General features: G+C 39.3%; 1 protein-coding gene across 1 annotated transcript in view; it reads right to left on the bottom strand.

Annotated features, from left to right (window-relative positions):
• Positions 1-182: 182 nt before the first annotated feature.
• The window catches only part of LOC306776043 (E3 ubiquitin-protein ligase rnf213-alpha-like), a 43,488-nt gene continuing 25,653 nt past the window's right edge, over positions 183-18,017 (bottom strand). The window contains exons 32-58 of the mRNA XM_079266628.1: positions 17,710-17,830; positions 17,402-17,502; positions 17,114-17,293; positions 16,408-16,553; positions 15,492-15,594; positions 15,137-15,251; positions 13,534-13,741; positions 13,253-13,443; positions 12,958-13,080; positions 12,211-12,321; positions 10,419-10,661; positions 10,073-10,160; positions 9,778-9,812; positions 9,560-9,663; positions 8,996-9,140; positions 8,580-8,754; positions 7,940-8,028; positions 7,373-7,624; positions 6,606-6,735; positions 6,316-6,393; positions 5,787-5,967; positions 4,973-5,177; positions 4,453-4,530; positions 3,300-3,497; positions 2,562-2,651; positions 2,109-2,287; positions 183-1,379 (exon numbers count right to left, since the gene is read on the bottom strand). Coding sequence (XP_079122754.1) covers positions 1,223-1,379; positions 2,109-2,287; positions 2,562-2,651; positions 3,300-3,497; positions 4,453-4,530; positions 4,973-5,177; positions 5,787-5,967; positions 6,316-6,393; positions 6,606-6,735; positions 7,373-7,624; positions 7,940-8,028; positions 8,580-8,754; positions 8,996-9,140; positions 9,560-9,663; positions 9,778-9,812; positions 10,073-10,160; positions 10,419-10,661; positions 12,211-12,321; positions 12,958-13,080; positions 13,253-13,443; positions 13,534-13,741; positions 15,137-15,251; positions 15,492-15,594; positions 16,408-16,553; positions 17,114-17,293; positions 17,402-17,502; positions 17,710-17,830 — 3,826 coding nt within the window. The 3' untranslated portion in view covers positions 183-1,222. The remainder of the gene's footprint in view (positions 1,380-2,108; positions 2,288-2,561; positions 2,652-3,299; positions 3,498-4,452; positions 4,531-4,972; positions 5,178-5,786; positions 5,968-6,315; positions 6,394-6,605; positions 6,736-7,372; positions 7,625-7,939; positions 8,029-8,579; positions 8,755-8,995; positions 9,141-9,559; positions 9,664-9,777; positions 9,813-10,072; positions 10,161-10,418; positions 10,662-12,210; positions 12,322-12,957; positions 13,081-13,252; positions 13,444-13,533; positions 13,742-15,136; positions 15,252-15,491; positions 15,595-16,407; positions 16,554-17,113; positions 17,294-17,401; positions 17,503-17,709; positions 17,831-18,017) is intronic.

The following is an 18,017-nucleotide window of genomic DNA, read 5'->3' as shown; positions in this document are numbered from 1 at the left end:
TACAAATCCTAATCTCATTGATTACACAATAGACGATTATGTTAAGACTGCACCCACAGATCAAATGTTTCTTACTTGGATCAGATCAGAATTAAAAGCAGCATTCATTTAAATTAGTGATCAAAATATATGCCAAAAAAACATGTTTACTCTCAAAACAAAAGTGTGATGTCTCACGCGACACGTGTATATTGATTTATTGATTGGTAACATGAAATAATTTACAAATTAAATAATCATTTGAAAAGTATGAACATTTACTGCTTTCAGATTTACAATTTCAAAAAGTGACTTGCTTTTCACAGTTTTACATAAAATCAGATACTTCTGGGTTCATGGCCGTCGGCCAGTATGTAAGATGATTTTGGACGTCACTGTGGGATCTGTAACCTTATAACACATATATTACTTGACATTTCAGAATAAAGCAAATAAGTTGTTTCGTTAACACAATTTTAAAGACTTAAAGAGCTCGGAGATGTTTGAATCCCATTTCCTGATTTCGATTTTTTTGAAACTGGATAATATCAGTGAAGAGTGCATCCATATGCAGGCTTCCAAACATCCCTGTCGTCACTCATGGGTGACATCACACACACTACGATCATGATTTTCTAGAGTCTATAACCACAAACATGAGGCGACTAAGCAAGCAAACATAAACCAGATAAATCATCAAACACTCTCCAATCAATTACACACAAACCATCAGCTATATATGTTTAAATGGGTAGGAAAAAAATATATATAAAATGTGGAGTTTAATTTTTTCTGTACTAGTTTATTGTACACCATACAGATTCCCTGCCCTAATTTTCATATTCTGGTGGTCAATAGTAAAATGTAAAGAGTAATTCTGAAACTGATAATATAAAACAGTTGCACATTATGTGCTTGTCAAAGTCTTACAACATTTTCCTGAGTCGGTCCTGACATTTATTTACCATGAGACTCAGACAGTAATTCTTCAAATGATTGCTAATATAGGGACAAAAGGCAGTAAATGAGCAGCTGGATCATGTTAACACACAGCAATCAGTGCTGGTATGCTTCATTGTTTTCAAAAGCCTTAAGGTCATTTTTTAAAAATCTTTTATATATTATTGTCACAGAAAAAATTGTAAAAACAGTAACAAGTAAAGAAGTAAAATCGAATCGAAATCTTTCGCTTTGAGATCAGCAATTAACCTGATCAAATGAAATCACTCTGAAGTTGTCCGGTTCATCCCTCCATCATCCAGTCCTGTTTGGCTGTGACAGCACATTTCCAGGTCTCCACAATCTTGGACAGTAGCAGATGTTCAGGAAACTTGTCTTCCACGTAAGAAGGCACCTCCGCTTCTTTACGGTCCATGTAGGCACACACCGTCTCTTTTACACTGAGAAAAAGAAGTGTGGATGATAAGCACCATGTTTGCATACAGGAAAGATAAAAACAGAAAATTAGAGCAATTGCATGTCAACATTAAAGTTCAGCACCAGTGTGATGGCTGAAGCTAGAGTGGATGGCCCAGAGTGACACTTGACGCATGTGCTTCCTATCCCATGACCAATCGGACATCCTTAACCGTAACAATCCGTCCTTAAAACCTCCCAGTCCAGCATTTATTCAGGATCATTTTTTTAATTGACCTGCATTCCTTTAAGTTTTTGATTGCTGTACATTTGCTGTTGACTGGTTGTGATTGACAGGCGCCAACCACAGAAAACACATTACACAAAATTCAAAGGTTTTCTCTGTTTTATAGCTTCATGACAAAGCAGTCCAAGTTTATCAACATTAAATGAACAAAAATAATGAGAATGATTAAAACACCATTCCCCCTCGAGTTAAAATGATTATTGGAAGTCTATAAGTCCCCAATAACTTAATTACATGTTCAACTGGCTTTAATGAGTAAGTGATGACCACCTTTGAGGCCCTTGTCTCTTTAATTTATGAATGCATGTTTCACAGGATGCTATCTCTGGCAATATGCCCGGGGTGGGTGGACGTTTCACAAAGTGTGCTCACTTAAAGTGCCACACTTTTTAATCCACATCTATTTTCAGGGCTTTTGGGGGAAACAATTGCATTAACAAGAAAATACTTTGTTCAACAGGTTTACCTCCAGGATGGCTTGTAGTCGTCGGCGGCCCTGAGGCGGCCCAGACTCAACAGGAGGAACTCGTGCATCCCAAGCAGCCATTGGTCCACGTTTCCCCTCGACACGAAGCCTTTCAGCTCAGTCTTTTCCTCCTCCGTCAGCGGTATCAGGTACTCGGCTGGATACCCAGAAAAGGGCTCCTTTTTATAGAAACACGGACAAGGTATTTTATATTTATGTTAAATCACAGTGCATAGTCCAAGTGAAATGTTTTGTTTTGAAGTATACAGTGAAATAAGCCAAAAGAAAGAATGAATAAATAAATAACTGAACATATTACTTAGACAAACAGGTGTAGTGCACTGACATATTTTGATGGGACATAATAGCACAACTTTATTTCAGTGACTTTCTATTCAGTGCTCGTGTTTTACATTTAACCAGCTCCAAAAATGCTGCAAAAGCAACACTTACCCTCTTGAGACGCAGCATGCTTTCAGATTTGAGGGAGGAGAGGAGTTGCCACAGAGAAACACAGTGTCTGAGGTTGCATCTGCCCAGAGCCTGAGGAGACAACGCAGCAGAGCAAAGAGTCTGTTACATGCAGTCTGAAAGCAACAACAACTGGGATTCAAAAAAATAAACTTACGCCTAAAATGTATCTTTTTTAGGTTTCAGGTTTTGAGGATATAATTAAGATGAGATTTATTTTTGGGAAGCTTTATATGGTAGATTCATTTTGTTTATTTGCACAATTGATATTATTTAATTAACGGCAATTAATATATCATTTAAAATGTCTTTATTTTTTTGTAGATGGGAACTACATGACATGGTGCCCATTGCCTCTAGTGTTTGTAATTGTTTAGGTTCGTGGACTTACATTGCAAGTAAGAGTGAAATGATGTATTACGTTTGTTTTTAGAGCTCTTTTGTCCAACTGTACTGTTGGTTATTAATTACTTTACTTACAACCCAAAACTAGCTATGATGCATCAAAGGATAGCTTCACAATTTTTCATCAGTCTTTTTTTTTTGGGTTTTGCTTGCTGTCGACAGTCCTCCTGTTTCTATTGGCCAATGAGAGATCCCTCCCTAATGTGCTCACAGTGTCAGTGATGGGGCCAGTTTACACTGACATAAAATAACTGCCCTTCAGCTTTAGGAAACCTTAACAATCACTCCTGACAAAGATGCTAAATATGTATTGACCTGCAATATGTGACGATCGATGTGGTTGGCCATCTTCAGGATGTCCTGGAGGTAAGTGATCAACGACATCATGGGATCACCGCCAGTCATTGAGAGGAAACCCAGGAGCAGCTCCGTGATCTTGAGCGCCTCACACACATCGTTGAAGCAGTCCAGCTCTCTGGACAAGGCGTTCCGGGTCAGGGAGGACAGAGAGTCCTGAAGGAACAACAAAGTATGAATGAAGCCTGAAGCCATATTATGTACATCACCACTGTCAAGTTTCATCGAACAAATTAACTGAATGTTTAACTATCTATATATGAACTATATGAGATAACATTTAACGAAATGTTCATCCACAATGTAATAAAATGATTCATAGCATTTGGGTGTTTTTTTTACCAGTTCAATTACAACCAAGCAGCACTTTGAAAGAGTGATTGTTTTAATGTTGATGTCAAAAATAAACATCCAGCATGTAACTGTAACCTCATACAGATTCAACGAGTCTCTGGTTTCAGCTTGTCACATGAGAGGATTTGCTGCCCTTATATTTTCTGTTTTTCACTGTGTTTCCCTCTTTCCGTTTCTGTTTGTATGTGTTGTCGGCGTTGTTTCCTTCCTGGCACTCTCGCGGCTTCCTCCTGATTACGGCTCATTCCCCTCACTTGTCCAGTCTGCACAGCTGCCTCCCATCGACTCTTCAACTCCACAGTATATCTACCACAGTGGTAGTTTCTTTTTGTAGTTGAACTATTTCTTTGTTCTGTTTCTTCAAAGGCAGGTCCCTCACTAAAAGATTTTTCAGATCTTAGCAGATGCTACACATAGCAACTTTGAATGAGAAATCTAACAGTTTTGTTCCTATAGTGTGTGGAGCGCAATGATTTGATTTTGTGTCCTCGGGGTTCCCCCCCCTCACAACAGAATTCCCCCAATTACTGATCAGAATACCCCGATGGTAACGTCTGACAATTTTACTATTTTCTGATGCTTTATTGACACAAAATAACCAAATAGCTTAATTGTTAATCTAAATTGTCTTAAATTTCAGCCCTAGTAGATGTCTTTTCTTAAACATGTATTATATATTTGTGTGTTTGACTAGGTAAGATGAAGTACATTTAAGGAAAATCCCATGGTATAATGTTATATGTCGTCAATAATTTACCTGATGCACTTTTCCTTTAACAGCTTTGAAAATGGTTTCATAGTCTCTCTCTTGTGTGTTGACCAGAGTAGGAATTCCCTAAAACAAAGCATAAAATAAGGTGAGTACAGTAAAGCAGAGAGATAACACATTAACACAAGTAATGCAACACAGAGCAGATACAATGACAATACAGTTGCAATTTGCTTGGTGAAAATGTCTTGGTTGATAAAATAACAACACAAAAACACCATCTAGGTTTGCTTACAAGTAAAAAATGATATGACAACTAAGAACAAACCAAGTCAAACAAACATATGTCTGTTCTCTCTTGTTTTGGGTTGTTGTAGCCTGACATAATATCACTATTCCAGGAGTATATGCATCACTCTGTGTAGCATAAGGCATGATGGAGTCTGTTCCTCGCCAAGGTGGTGCACAATCCAGGCAACAATAGACTGTAAATGGCTGGTAATGCTTGTGTGTGTCCATTTATGGTTCTTGTCATTTTCTTGAACCCATCCAGACTGTGTGGACTCACTGTGCGGGTGATGAGTGGTTTTCCCTGCAGGAAGCGGGTGAGGATCTGCTGCTGGATCCTGGGCAAGTCATATTGTGATATCGTCTCATGGCCACGTTCCAAACTGTACTGGCAGTTGGATAAAACCAGAGGAAGCAGGTCCTTCTCCAGCTCATAGCGTATGACATGCTGCTCCGTTAGCTCTGCCACAGTCACCTTGTAACTGCTGCAGACATCACAACGTAAATATGAACTTTTTTGTACTGGAGTGACATTTATTTTTCCAAACTATTTATGTTTAAAAGTTGTTCTAGACTTCTGGAATACAGAAAACAAGTTTTGTTTTCAGCAAACATGTTTAAATTGCTTGTTCGTAATATATTTTTCTTGGTGCTACTAAAAAAAAAATCATACATTTATCAGTCAACAAAGATAGACGGTCATTATGCTGTGCATGTTTAGTTTGTTCACTACAGTCATTTGAAAAGTCTGCATGTGCATTTTGGTGTTGAGTTTGTAGTGCTGTTATCAAATTCACATTAGGCCTTTTCAAGGACAAGCTTTTCAAAGATAGGCCGAAGATCTGTCAAACTCTCTTTGGAACATGCTTTTACACATAACTAGGTTGTGGATTTCATCACTTGCATTGAAAGTACAATAAAAAGGGACCTTTTAATGGCAAATATGAACAGGAAGCACAACTACCCCGTGCAAAACATCGATGTCCATAGCACTGAAAGAGGTTTTGCTTGCTGCAATTATTACAGAGTTGTTAAAACAGCATTTAGCATCAAACTGAAACATTATCTTCTTCTCTTTTCTAGCCGTTTTGTACCTGCTGTTGTCTCCGGTGTGCCTGTCCACAGCGTTCACCAGCTCGTTTTGTAGCGCCACCAAGTAGCTGACCAGCCCTGTGGAACACAGGCCTGGACCCTGCCGCCGGGGCAGGAGGTACTGCAGGTCGCTGTTCAAGTTCAAATCCTCACTGCAAAATTCATCTGGGATCTTCAACTCATCTGTAAGTTGTAAAGGACATATAAATGATTCCTTATTTATGGCTATTTTCCAAAGATATCACTTTGAAACCAGTGAAGTTCGTGGTGTGTGGGCAAAATCACAACACGGAAAGTGAGCCAACTATTGACTCGATGCATTTTACTAATTGATGAGTATCAAAGCTCTGACAATGGAGTTACAATAATTACAGTGTAAATGCAAACAACACAACTCTGCTTAAATGTTTACTAGACACGTGAAACAGAAAATATAACAAAATAAAGGAGAGTACAAGGAAAGATGTAAATGCACTCCTGTGACAGCCCCCATCTGTAAATCTTTAAGGAGACAAAAAGTGCTTTACTTACTGCTGGTTACGGACACTCTGAGCAGATTCCATGTTTTCAGGAAGGTGTCAATGTGTTTCTCATACCACATCCTCATATCTGAAACAAGAATTGTTTAAAAATAATTACACAGTTTGTATGACTACAAATGGAACGAGGAAAAGAGAAAATAAATGTTAAAATGTCATCCGTTTCCTGTCCCGTAGCCCATGCCTTAAGGTCCAGTATAGTCTTCGATCAATTGAATGTTAACATTTTGAGAACAAAGGAGGCTTAAGTGTAGTCATCGCTAAGAGATATTGAAACTGTACCTGTTTGCTTCTCAATGAACTCTCCAATGGAGCCCACTATCTGGTCCGTTGCGTTCTGGAACTTTCTCACCAAGCGTTTCTGCAGGATTAAGATGTCTGGAAGGAGTTTAATCTGCCGAAAGTCTCTCTCCTGGAGAACACAAATGAAACTGATGATAATCACGCCTCATAACCATATGCTGCATATGCAGAAGTTTTAAGATAAATGACTATAATACATCTCTGGTCCATTTTTGTTGTTGAGATGAAAGAGTCATTTTTTATTTTAGATTTAGATTTTCTTTGCTTTGAAACATAACTGGGAAAATAAGGACAATTCTCCGCTCCAAACAGATGATAAAATAGATACATGTATTGTTCATTACTTTTTTGGGGAACAAATTGAGTAATGGGGATAAAAATGTCAAATGTATCCCGATGGTGGTGGAAGAGCATAGGATGGGACGTGGTAATAAGAAGAGTGTATCAAGTTCATCATCTGATGAAGTTACTAAAATGAATCCACTAATTCGATTTTAACGTTGTGTTGAAGTGGAAACTTTGAATTACTGGTGGCCCTAAATCAAAGGCCAGGAGGTCAAAAATGAAATTACGAATCATCCTTTGGAAATGAGTACCGGTATCTATAACAAATTTCACAACAATCTGGCAAGTAGTTGTTAAGATTTCTTGCTCTGGACCAAACTGTTGGATAGAAAGGTGAATTCAAATCCATTTTCAATTCAATTCAATTTTGTCACAAGGCTTTACGTCTCACAGACATTCACCTTCTGCAGGAACCTCCAGAGAAGAGGCAGCTCCTCCTTTTGGTCATACTGCTCTACAATGTGTGTGAGGCTGAGCAACGATAACCTCTCCCTGCAGCTCCACACCTCCGAGCTGTGGACCTGAGAGCCCTGCGGCAGCGACGTCAGGAAGGTACAATCGTCACCCAAGGCCGCCCTCATGATGAAGTTGGAGGATACGCGGGAGTCGGTCCTGATGCTGCCCTTTGCTTCTTGCAGGAGTTGATCAAGATCCTAGACACACAATATTGGTTGTAGTTGAAGGAGAGTTTAATGCAGCAATGGAAAAATGTGTATTGAGCAAAAAACAAACATTATACGATACATATGAGAATATGAAGAGAAGCAGTTTATTAATATTAAACATAATAATTAGATAATTATAATAAAATGAGCTTAGAATAAAATTATTCTCATATTGACATTGGTGACTGAGTAGATACATGGCCATACATCATATGTACGAGTCAAACTGCCCATTTTCAAATATACAAGCTTCATCGTCACCATATGAGGAAAAGGACAATATAAAATGGTAAAAAGTCATACCCTCAACTGAGGCGTCATAATATCTGCAGCCACAGTAGTTTCCCAGGTGTTTCTGGACGCTTTGGTTGTTAGGTAAGGATCAATCCCAGCTAGTCGAAGTTAAACAAGAAATTTTGTAAAATAGATTACATACTGCTCTATTATCAACCCCTTAAAATATGTAAACATGAACAGAAACTTTCAGAAATATTACAATCCTTTCATACAAATACAGTTTTCTATGCACATCCTACATATTTTCAAAATTCAAAGATTTGTGTCGGTTTGTTCAGGAGACAGTATCAGTATTTCTGAATGTGTTCTTGTGTCCTCCATAACCTGTTTAACAAAATATGTACATATTTTGGAGGACTGACAAAAATCCTGGAGTTACTGAACAAGCAAGAATGCCTCAGATGGTGAATTGGTAAGATGAATAAGAGACTTATTATATGACTGAGAAAATGTTCAAACAGCACTATTGCTTTATCGTTAAGAGTTTATAGAACTCTGTTGAAACAGATAGGAACATTAAGAACTGTGTGTCTTAAGTCGTCAAGCACACGGTGTTGGGTGCGACTCATCTTTTCATAATTTAGACACGAGATGTGGTAATAGAAGCTGACAAACAATTCCAGTGAGTGACTGGTGGAGGGCTTACATGGACTGGCCTGCACCAGCTCTTGCAGGGATCTGAGCACCAAGTGGACCGTTGTAACGGTGTCGTCAGCTCCTCTTCCCAGTGCCTGTGACAGCTGATCCAGATCTTGTTTTATGTGCAGTCTGAGAAACAAATGAACATCCTCCACAGGCGGCTGGATGATGTGTTGGACAAACTGAAGGAACAGAAAGTTGGGCGTTACGTCTTTGTCAGATAAAAAATGATCAGGCAAAGTTTTTATATCTATTTTGCAGATAGATCATTATCTCAGATACCGGTACACACAATGTCAATAATGTTGGCAATTACAATCCAACAAAGTTACCTAAAGCTCATAAAGTGCTACTACACAGGGACTGCTGATGCACATTTGCAGAGTGACCTCTCAGTTTGAGAGTACATCTTCATCTGCTCACCTCGGACTTCTCGGAGGCTCCCAGCAACATGGCCAAATGTGTGACCAGCCTGACCAGAGTGAAGGGACACAGAGACATGTTTTTGGTGTCTGGGTTGTTTCTCTGCGCAGGGTCTCCTAGGATGTGGCCAGGCTTTGTGCAATCCCTAAAACAACAGATTACAGCATCAGTCAGTTAGTAGTCCGTGGGAGTTGTTTAAATCTAACTGGACATGATTTGGTATTGCAACTACATTCAAAAATGGTTAAATAAAGGAAATCAATGTAAGAAGTATTGTTGTAGTCTGGAGTAATAACACAACACTGGAAATGTTGGCAGCTGGGGAAATTCTAGATATTTTGTCAACTTAAAAATCATCAATATCAAAATACTGATTGATACTTATTTTTTGTGGGGTAGTTATGTATCTTGTGTTCGCCAAAACATTCCATTTGAATTTAAAAACGTTACATTTTAGGATTTGCATGTACTTTGCCAGTACTTTAACAACTATACAACAAAACTGAAAGTTTGTCTTTGAGGCCATGTTTCTTTTAAATGACAAAAATCCTGTTTGACACTCACTGCTGCAGCTGAATTCGTCTGAATCCAGACACGGCTGCATGATTGTCTCCTCCAACCTCCTGGCCACACTCCAGACATCGGCCTCTCTGCATGGGCAGGCCACACTGCAGAGGAACATAGCAGATCAGATAATGTTTTTATCTACTGTACGATTTTATCATTTCATGTCTGTAATCACTGTGCAATAAATGAATGGGAACTGCATTAAAATAGCTTACCTCATCAACAAAGCATGGATGATTATTTGAACACACTGTGAAAAACAATCAAACAATTAAAACACACTTAAATTACCAGAATTATTGAGACAGAAGATAAACTAAACTAAATAATATACGGTTTATGTGACTACTTTAGCCTTCAGTATGATGATGCAAACCCAGAGCAACACAGAATATCCGAAGACTTTCTGACATCTATTATAGAATTATTTATTCAAGAAATTATTTGAGAACACCAAGCTGCAAAAATTAAATAAAAATTGTGGTTTGTGTATGAATGATTAGTACTTACTATACCAAGTGAGCGTCCCATAATCTTGTTGTATGGCTGCCTGGGCAACAGCTAGCATGTCATCAGGCATTGTGGGTATAAATGCCGCCTGTTAGATTAAAAGAATGACATGAAAGTAATAATCAGTTGTTATTGAAGCTATGAGTGATTTAAAGGGTGTTTCCTTTGAACTGTTCTGTTACAACAATTGGTCTTGGAATAAAAATCCCCATCCACTCAAGTTCAGAAACACTCCCAACACTAGACGATGTGTAAGGCACCTTAAAGGAGTAAAATTGACAGCCTTCTGTCATTTGACACTAGGAAGAGTTGTTGCAAGGATCTAGAAATGCAGCCACATGTTTACCTGCATATTTTCAGGAGACAGACCAAGGTGCTTGAGCGGCATCACCAGGAGGTGAGTCCCAGTGAGCACCACAGCTGCCAGATGGATGGCTAGCTCGATGATATTGTTGTCCACAATGGTATGATCGGGGGTCGCGGCCAGGGCTCCCAACTTGTTGTGAACCAAGGCTGAGGCAAAATCCCTTACTTTTCTTTGATGTAAATACCTTGAGCCCTGGATGAGCTCTCCAAATGCTTGACATCGCTAGCGGGGAGATATTAGAAGCCATACAGAGTTAATAAGCAAGACGTTAATACCACCATTATAAAACATTTGATAACAAAAGATCAGATGAAGTACTCTGCAAAGTTGAGATAAAAAATTGGTCAAAACAATGTACATTTGTGCATCATGGAGCAGATGTTTTCAATGAACAGTTATTTCATTGTTTTACTTCCAGATTCGTATATTATTTACATTTTTGTGACATCTTGATAGTTTTGTTGTTAAAGGGGAAGTCCACATTAAAATCAGCGAGGTACTCCTCAGCTTGTGAAAACTGTTGTTTGTCTGATGCGGCCCTGGAGTTTAAATGTCTGGCAACAATAATGCTGTTCATCAGGGATGCTCATGGGTATAAATCATTTGTTTTTAAAAAAAAAAGTTCATTTTTCTAACTGCGTCATATTTTTAACTGACAAATTCCCCCGATGTGCAGGCAGGCTGTTCAAGTTAAATGAGTTTGCTGTGGCTTAGATTAGATTATTTTAGATTTACTAGCACAGCCAGTAGCTCCCACAAACATTTTAGTTTAAATTTGTTGTCTTTTTGTCTTTATTACTGGAGCACATTTTGCATTATGTCAGAGATACACTCATCATCATCAGAGAAGCAAGCGTGGGGATTGGATGAAGTGCAGCGGACCTTGAGAAGATCACTGCTCACATCCTCCGACACCCCAGCCAAACCAGCTGGGCCAAATGCCACAGAAAATGGAGTCGACCACTCCAGGAGGAGAGAGAGGGGAGCCGAGATGGACGCTAAGCTAGCCTAGCTTGGATCTAAGGCTATTTCACTACCCAGACTGCTCCTGGCTAATATCCGGTCACAGGGAAATAAAATGGATGACATTAGACTAGCAACAGGAAATCTGTCACTGTATCTTCACAAAGACCTGGCTCCATCGTGGCTGCTCCATTGCGGATCAAGCTGTGCTAGCTTGATGGGCGGACAGAGAGCAGAACTCCGGAGGGATGAGAGGAGGTGGACTGTGTATTTAGTTTACATCAATGATGATTGGTGCTCTAACATGGTCAACGTTGATGGACAAGTTTTCACTGATGTTGAATTTTTTTATGTTAAGATGCCGGCCATATTATCTGCCCAGAGAATAGTGTTTTTGTTGCTGCTGTTTACATTCCTCCTCACGCAAATAAAAAAATGCACTTGTCTAGTTTTTTTGTTCTGTCATGCTTTTCTTGTGTAGCATTCATTGACTAGACTTCATTTCGTTGTGCAACCCTGTGTTACATAATGACAATAAATGATCCTTGAATTCTTGACTTTCCATGATCGACATGCTTTTAAATGAAGCAGTACCTTTCATTAGGGATTACTCGATCCCTGATTGGTCTTTACTCGTAGTCACATATTCAATTTGTAAATAAAGAATCTAATCCAGTAAACAATCAAAATCTGTGCCATGTTTTCCTGAATGAGGAAAGCGGTTCAACTCTTGGCTGTGTCCTACGGTCTAAGATGTGTAATATATTGTTCCGTTTCTACATCAGGTGTATCTTATAACTCTTCATACCTCAGGAGTCGGATGAAGACCTGTATTTTCAGATCTGTACAGAGTAGTAACCTCTCGGAAAAGCGCCAGCAGGAGGAACAGTGTTCGTTTCCTTGGTGGCGCGGTGCATTTCTAAATCAATGGAAAACAAACAAAGATAGTGAATAGTGATAGTAAATAGTGAGCAGCTTCGATTCAGACTGAATGGGCATTTGGTTCCAGTACCAACTATGGTAAGAAAACAGTTCTCAAGGAACAAACCAATGTGTTTGCAAGTTTTAGCTCTTTAACTATTTTGTTTCGACTTGTAGATCTATATTTGCTCCATTCCAGGCAGCCATTGATTTCCAATCTTTATCGTACAGTGTGAACATTTGTGCAGTCCATCACAGTGAACATCAAGTCACTCAACTTGTTTTTTGGTCAACATAACATCGTTGCATGGTAATGCATTTTAAGAGCAGTTCATTACACAACTGGACCAAACTCCAGGACTCTGCTAGTGTATTGCCCAAAAAACGTGAATGTCTTGAATGGTAAAAACAGAGTAAAGAAACTCTCCTTATACACAGCAGCAGTGTTTGATTGATGGAAATGATTACCTGTGATGTAAAGTATATTTGATTTAATAGTAAAAAGGCTAAATAATTCAAAAATCATGCCATGCATTATATGCATCTTATAGATTAAAAGATACATATTTCAAATAAACGACCCCTACAGTTTGAAGGTTGAAAATAAAAGAGTTTGTTATTTAAATTGAAATACCTCGCAGACGTCTTCTATCTGCTCGACATCACCGCCCACAACTGCCCTGGCAACTGCATCCCTCACCGCCTTGTATTCTTCTCCACACACAAGATACTGGTCCATCTGGCCTCCATCTTCATTCTGGTCACATCACGAAAGGAATTAGAGGAACAAAAATAATAATAATCCAAATGTTAGATGGATTTGAGATGTCCAGTTGGCTTCCTGGTTCAGAGATAGTCCAATAACTGGAATACATTTGACTCCATGGTTTATTTTTTAACAGTAGATTTACTTATGAATGGTGGTGTACCTGCTGATGGATCTCTGTTGGAAAAAGCCAGCGGAACTTTGGTTGTTTCACCAGCGTCTGGACGGACTCAACACCCTGCCATTCGCTGAGCTTGCGGATCAGGTAAACGCGGTACCAATCATTCCCACTGTCCTCACAGAACTTAATCACCATGTTCAGGAATTCTTCTGCTCCATCTGGGACATTGTTGTCTGCAACAGCAACATATTTCAATATATTCCAATTTTTTAAAGAATTGCTAACCAATGCAAACTGTTAACATTGGTGACGTTATCTCTTACCAGACAGATTATCACTGATAAGCTGGGCAGCCATGGTGAGGGACAGACGCAACCGTGCGATCTGCTGCAGATGTTGAATAGATACTGTTGCTTGAACAGAAGGGACTCCAGCCAAAATGCAGCGCAGGAATTGTGTTTCATCATTGTAAAATAGCTTGAGCTCTTTTGCTGGGTCGCTTTCCTGAGGTATTTTCTCCCACATGGAGTCCTGCAAAGAAAGGATGTTAAAGCTTACTGTCACTCCAATTGACTTGTATCAGCAATAAACAGAAACTGAGACACAAGTTTGTGGTACAGCTGCCATCCAAACTCCTCCATAACCCTTTCTGTCCTGTAGGGCAGTGGTAGCCAAATAGCGCCCCATGGTCCAAATCCAGCCCAAAAGTATCTGCCCCCCTGACAGAGCAGAATATCTCATTTTCACAGCTCACATCAAATCTTTTGCATGTTTTTTAAGATTATCATGTCAATTCTAAAACAGCAGCCTCATGTGGAGCTCAATCGATATATCAATACATATTTATTCTTAAATTATTATTTTTTAAAACAACAAAACATTGGAGACATGCAGACCTAAATTTCCACAACACCTGTACCACAATGCTGAAGAAAATGGCCCATGGTCAACGCTAATTGCTGACCTCTGCTGGAAGGTAACTGTCCTGCTGTAAACAATGAGCCTAAATAAAGCACCTCCTGTAGACTTACACTACCCTGACACTGCACATAAACCTGCACAGACAGAAATGTAGCTCATGCGCAAGTTCAGTCAGGAAGTCATTCGCTTGTGATCGCTGTCTCTCCTCTCCTTGTAATTACTCTATCAGCTGATTGGGGGCGTGCACTGTTAAGCAACCAACCAGATTCGGCACACAGGTTGCTTAAGCCAATCAGATCGTTGCTGTCAAACTTTAAAGTGTTCTCCTCTCTGCTGCTGTCAGTTGTCATTTCAGCGTTAAGCAGATGCGACCCGCCTCCACCCCAGTCGCCTCCAGTCAGCATCACAGTCAGGCTCCTGATTCATCATCAGGTGGCAACAACTCCTGTCATCACCACCACCAGTGTCTGGACTCCAGGGGGGATGAGGCCTATTGGACCTCTGTATCCCTACCCTCGGTGATAGTACTTCAGGATGGAGTCCAATCGCCAAAGACTTTGCACTTTGCATATTTGAAGCTTGTATAATAAATCATTGTTAAATTATAAAACAAGTCTCTCCTGATTGAAATCACATTAGGTTCCAACATCTGACCTCACTCGTCGTTTTATTACCACACAAACAGTTGGCCCATCTGGCACCTAAACACTGTGTCATAATAACAAATGTCCTGCTAGAAAAGCAAGCAAGACATTACACATTACATTTTACACATTACACTTTCTTTCTAACAGCTCTTTAGCTACTAGAAAAAAAGAATTGGCTTTGGGAGCTTACATTTATAGACTCTCGCAGCAAAACCGTTTTTGGGCTGCTTCATAACTATCTCATTGTATTATATATAATCTTCAGTGAAATCTTCTTTCCATCTTTTATTGGTACATTTTTACTTTATTAAACATGATTACACAGGACTGTTATATATTTGTTTAAAATATGTTTTACCTCCAAGCAGTTTATGAACAAGGCGTACAGCTCGGCTTTGTCCCCCTCAGCCACAAATCTGCTTTCTTCAATAGATGACAAATGTTGCTGCAAATATTCCTGGACTTCATCAAAACTGAAACACAGTTGAGTTCATCATCAAATTGGTATAATGCAGAAAAGCTTTGCAAGGTGAAGCAGAGGAGCTTAAATATTTTCTCTCAACCAAATCCTTCCATATAGTTACAGCAGCAATGCTGTCAAACACCTCTGCAGTGTTATTGACAGAGCTGACATTTACATCTACTATGATAGCTCATCATATCAATGTGGATATTGAAGTTTAACATTACAGTGACACATTTAGTTTGCCTACCTGAACTTCAGAAGCAGCTTGAGGATCACAGATCGCACGACTGGGTTCCTATCTGGGGACTCGTCAAATGGCGACAGATCTTTGGTGTGAATCTGTTCATGTTCTGGTTTGAAAGATGATTTAAAGTAAATATTAGTAACTAACAACATATAAAAAAGTGGGGATAAAGGAAATGAAAAAAAAGATAAATTAGTTTTTTGTCAAATATACATCGCTGTCCTTGCTAACTATATCAAACTACCGTATGGCTCATTCACATGTAAGACAATATAACCTAACAATATCAGAATAAACAAACAAACAACAAACGTGGCTATTGTTGGTACTCTCAGCTTTCAGGCTGAGCATGTTCGTGTTAGGACATTTTTCTCTACTTTTTAGTGATGCATGGGTCGGTGTTCTTTAATACCCGCAACTCTCCGACCCATAGCCAATCCGCACCACCCTACCCGTCTGTGTTTATCAACCACCCAAACCCAAATTAAGCATTACAGCATAATGTACATAGTAACTGTCAGGACTGAGGTCTGAGACTAGCACAGAAATGAGCGGACTCGAGAGTCAGGGCTTGTGATGTGTGTGTGTTTGAGAAAGAGAGAGACAGAGAGAGGGAAAGAGAGGGTGGACTATCGCAAGCATGTCTCTGCAAGATTAGTTATTTACTCTGACCGCTGCTTTGACGATTGTTGATCCGCTTGCCTGAACCTGTGATATTAGTTCGCTCATAAAAATGTCAACAAATATAAATGCTTCTAAAATAAATTGTTTACTATAGCTTTAATGGTGCCCAATAATCGTAAATTACGTACAAAATGATAAAAGCTTTCACATACAGTGTCAAACAAATCCAGGTTCATGAGAAAAGAAGTTGAAGAAAACAGAGAGGAAACTGATCATTTGTTTGAAGTTGTGGTACCTGTCTCAACCATCAGGTAGGACAACAGGTGGGTGATGACATGTGTTTCTGGTGGCGTGTTGTCCTTGAAGCACACAGTGGAGAGCAGATCAATGAAGAAACCATTGCAACGCCGCCTGAATTCTGCATTTTTCTGAATAGAAATCCTGCAAATTCACAAAAATCAAATGCAACATAAAAAAGAATTAATTGTTATCAGTGTTTATCAGAAGTTTTTCACTTGGCCAACTCCCCAAATATTACTCTGCCAGGTCACTTTTCCTGCCTGAGTTTGTATTCCACTGTTCATATAAACATACGGGATAAGTGTATGCACGATACGAAAATCTGATCTGTCACACTACTCAGTGAATGAGTGTGCACATCTTTTATGGCAGACGGCTCAACTTCATATTCAGCTTGTCATTCAGCTGATATCTCAACACACGTTACTGGATAGTTAAGTCAGACATCTCTGGTGAAGTTCTTACAGGACACCCTGTTGCCGTTCATTTCCCAGATATCCTTTTTGTAGCATTTTATTTTCAGGTGCAGTAAGTAAAGGCCAAGAATCAAGTTCATAATAGCTTACATCACGTTAACAGTCCAACCCTATGTGCTCTGCAATGGCTATTCTGGAAATGATTCTGGATCATGAGAAGACAGTTTCACTTTTGGATTTGTACACATGTTAAATGGTACATGACATGTCAAAAAAAAATCTCACATGATATCTTCAGAGACATGTGGCTGAAAATCATTTGGTAACGGTTGTCTGCAATGTGGGCAGGACATCTGTCCTGCATCAAGGCTTGCCCTGATGCATGTTGAGCAGTAGATGTGATGGCATGGGAGCAGTACAGGGTCCTGGGGCTCCCTCATGCACACCGCACACTGAAGTCCAAACCTTTATGAAAATGAAACTAATAGCAATCAGATACACAAGAGGGTAGCGAAATAACTTCGTCATTCTGTCATTACAAATAACTTAACCGTCAAATGAATAAGCACTTACCTGAACATCTGTTCACTTGCCCCCTGCTTACAGGACTTTAGTACTTTAATCACTGCTTGAAAAGCCTTCATTGATTTTACATCAGCATTTTCCTCTAGAACCTTAGAAATAGGTGAAAAACATTGGACATAAAGAAGTTAATGGACATAATGGTGATTTTTCAGTTGGCTGAAAGTGTTTTAAAATACATCAAAATACAACAAAACTCACCTAAAGGTAGTTGGGTTACAAAAAAGAGCCCCTATCACATTGGATGCAGGCCACGCTTATATTTTTTAGAATTTATTAGTCAATACAAATGTACTCACCTTGCTTAAGGTTTGAATGTGGTTCAGCACCAGTGTTCTGAGCTGATTCTCGTCATTATGGAAACCCAACAGCATGTGTTCCACAAACAATGAGAGGATGTAGATGCGCTTCCAGCCATTACTTTAAAGTATTACAGACCAAAGTCACAGTTAATTTGTTGATATACAGATTCACCATCCTCCATAACAGTATTTTACATCGGTGCACGGCTTCCCCAGGAAATTGGTTAGCAGAGATGGTAAGCACTTGATTAAAAGCATGGCCTTTGCAATGTGAGACACTACCACTGTCCGATATCCCTGCAGCT

Source organism: Melanostigma gelatinosum (assembly GCF_949748355.1).
Source record: "Melanostigma gelatinosum genome assembly, chromosome: 4".
Lineage (NCBI taxonomy): Eukaryota > Metazoa > Chordata > Actinopteri > Perciformes > Zoarcidae > Melanostigma > Melanostigma gelatinosum.
This window is presented reverse-complemented; position numbering and strand designations above follow the sequence as displayed.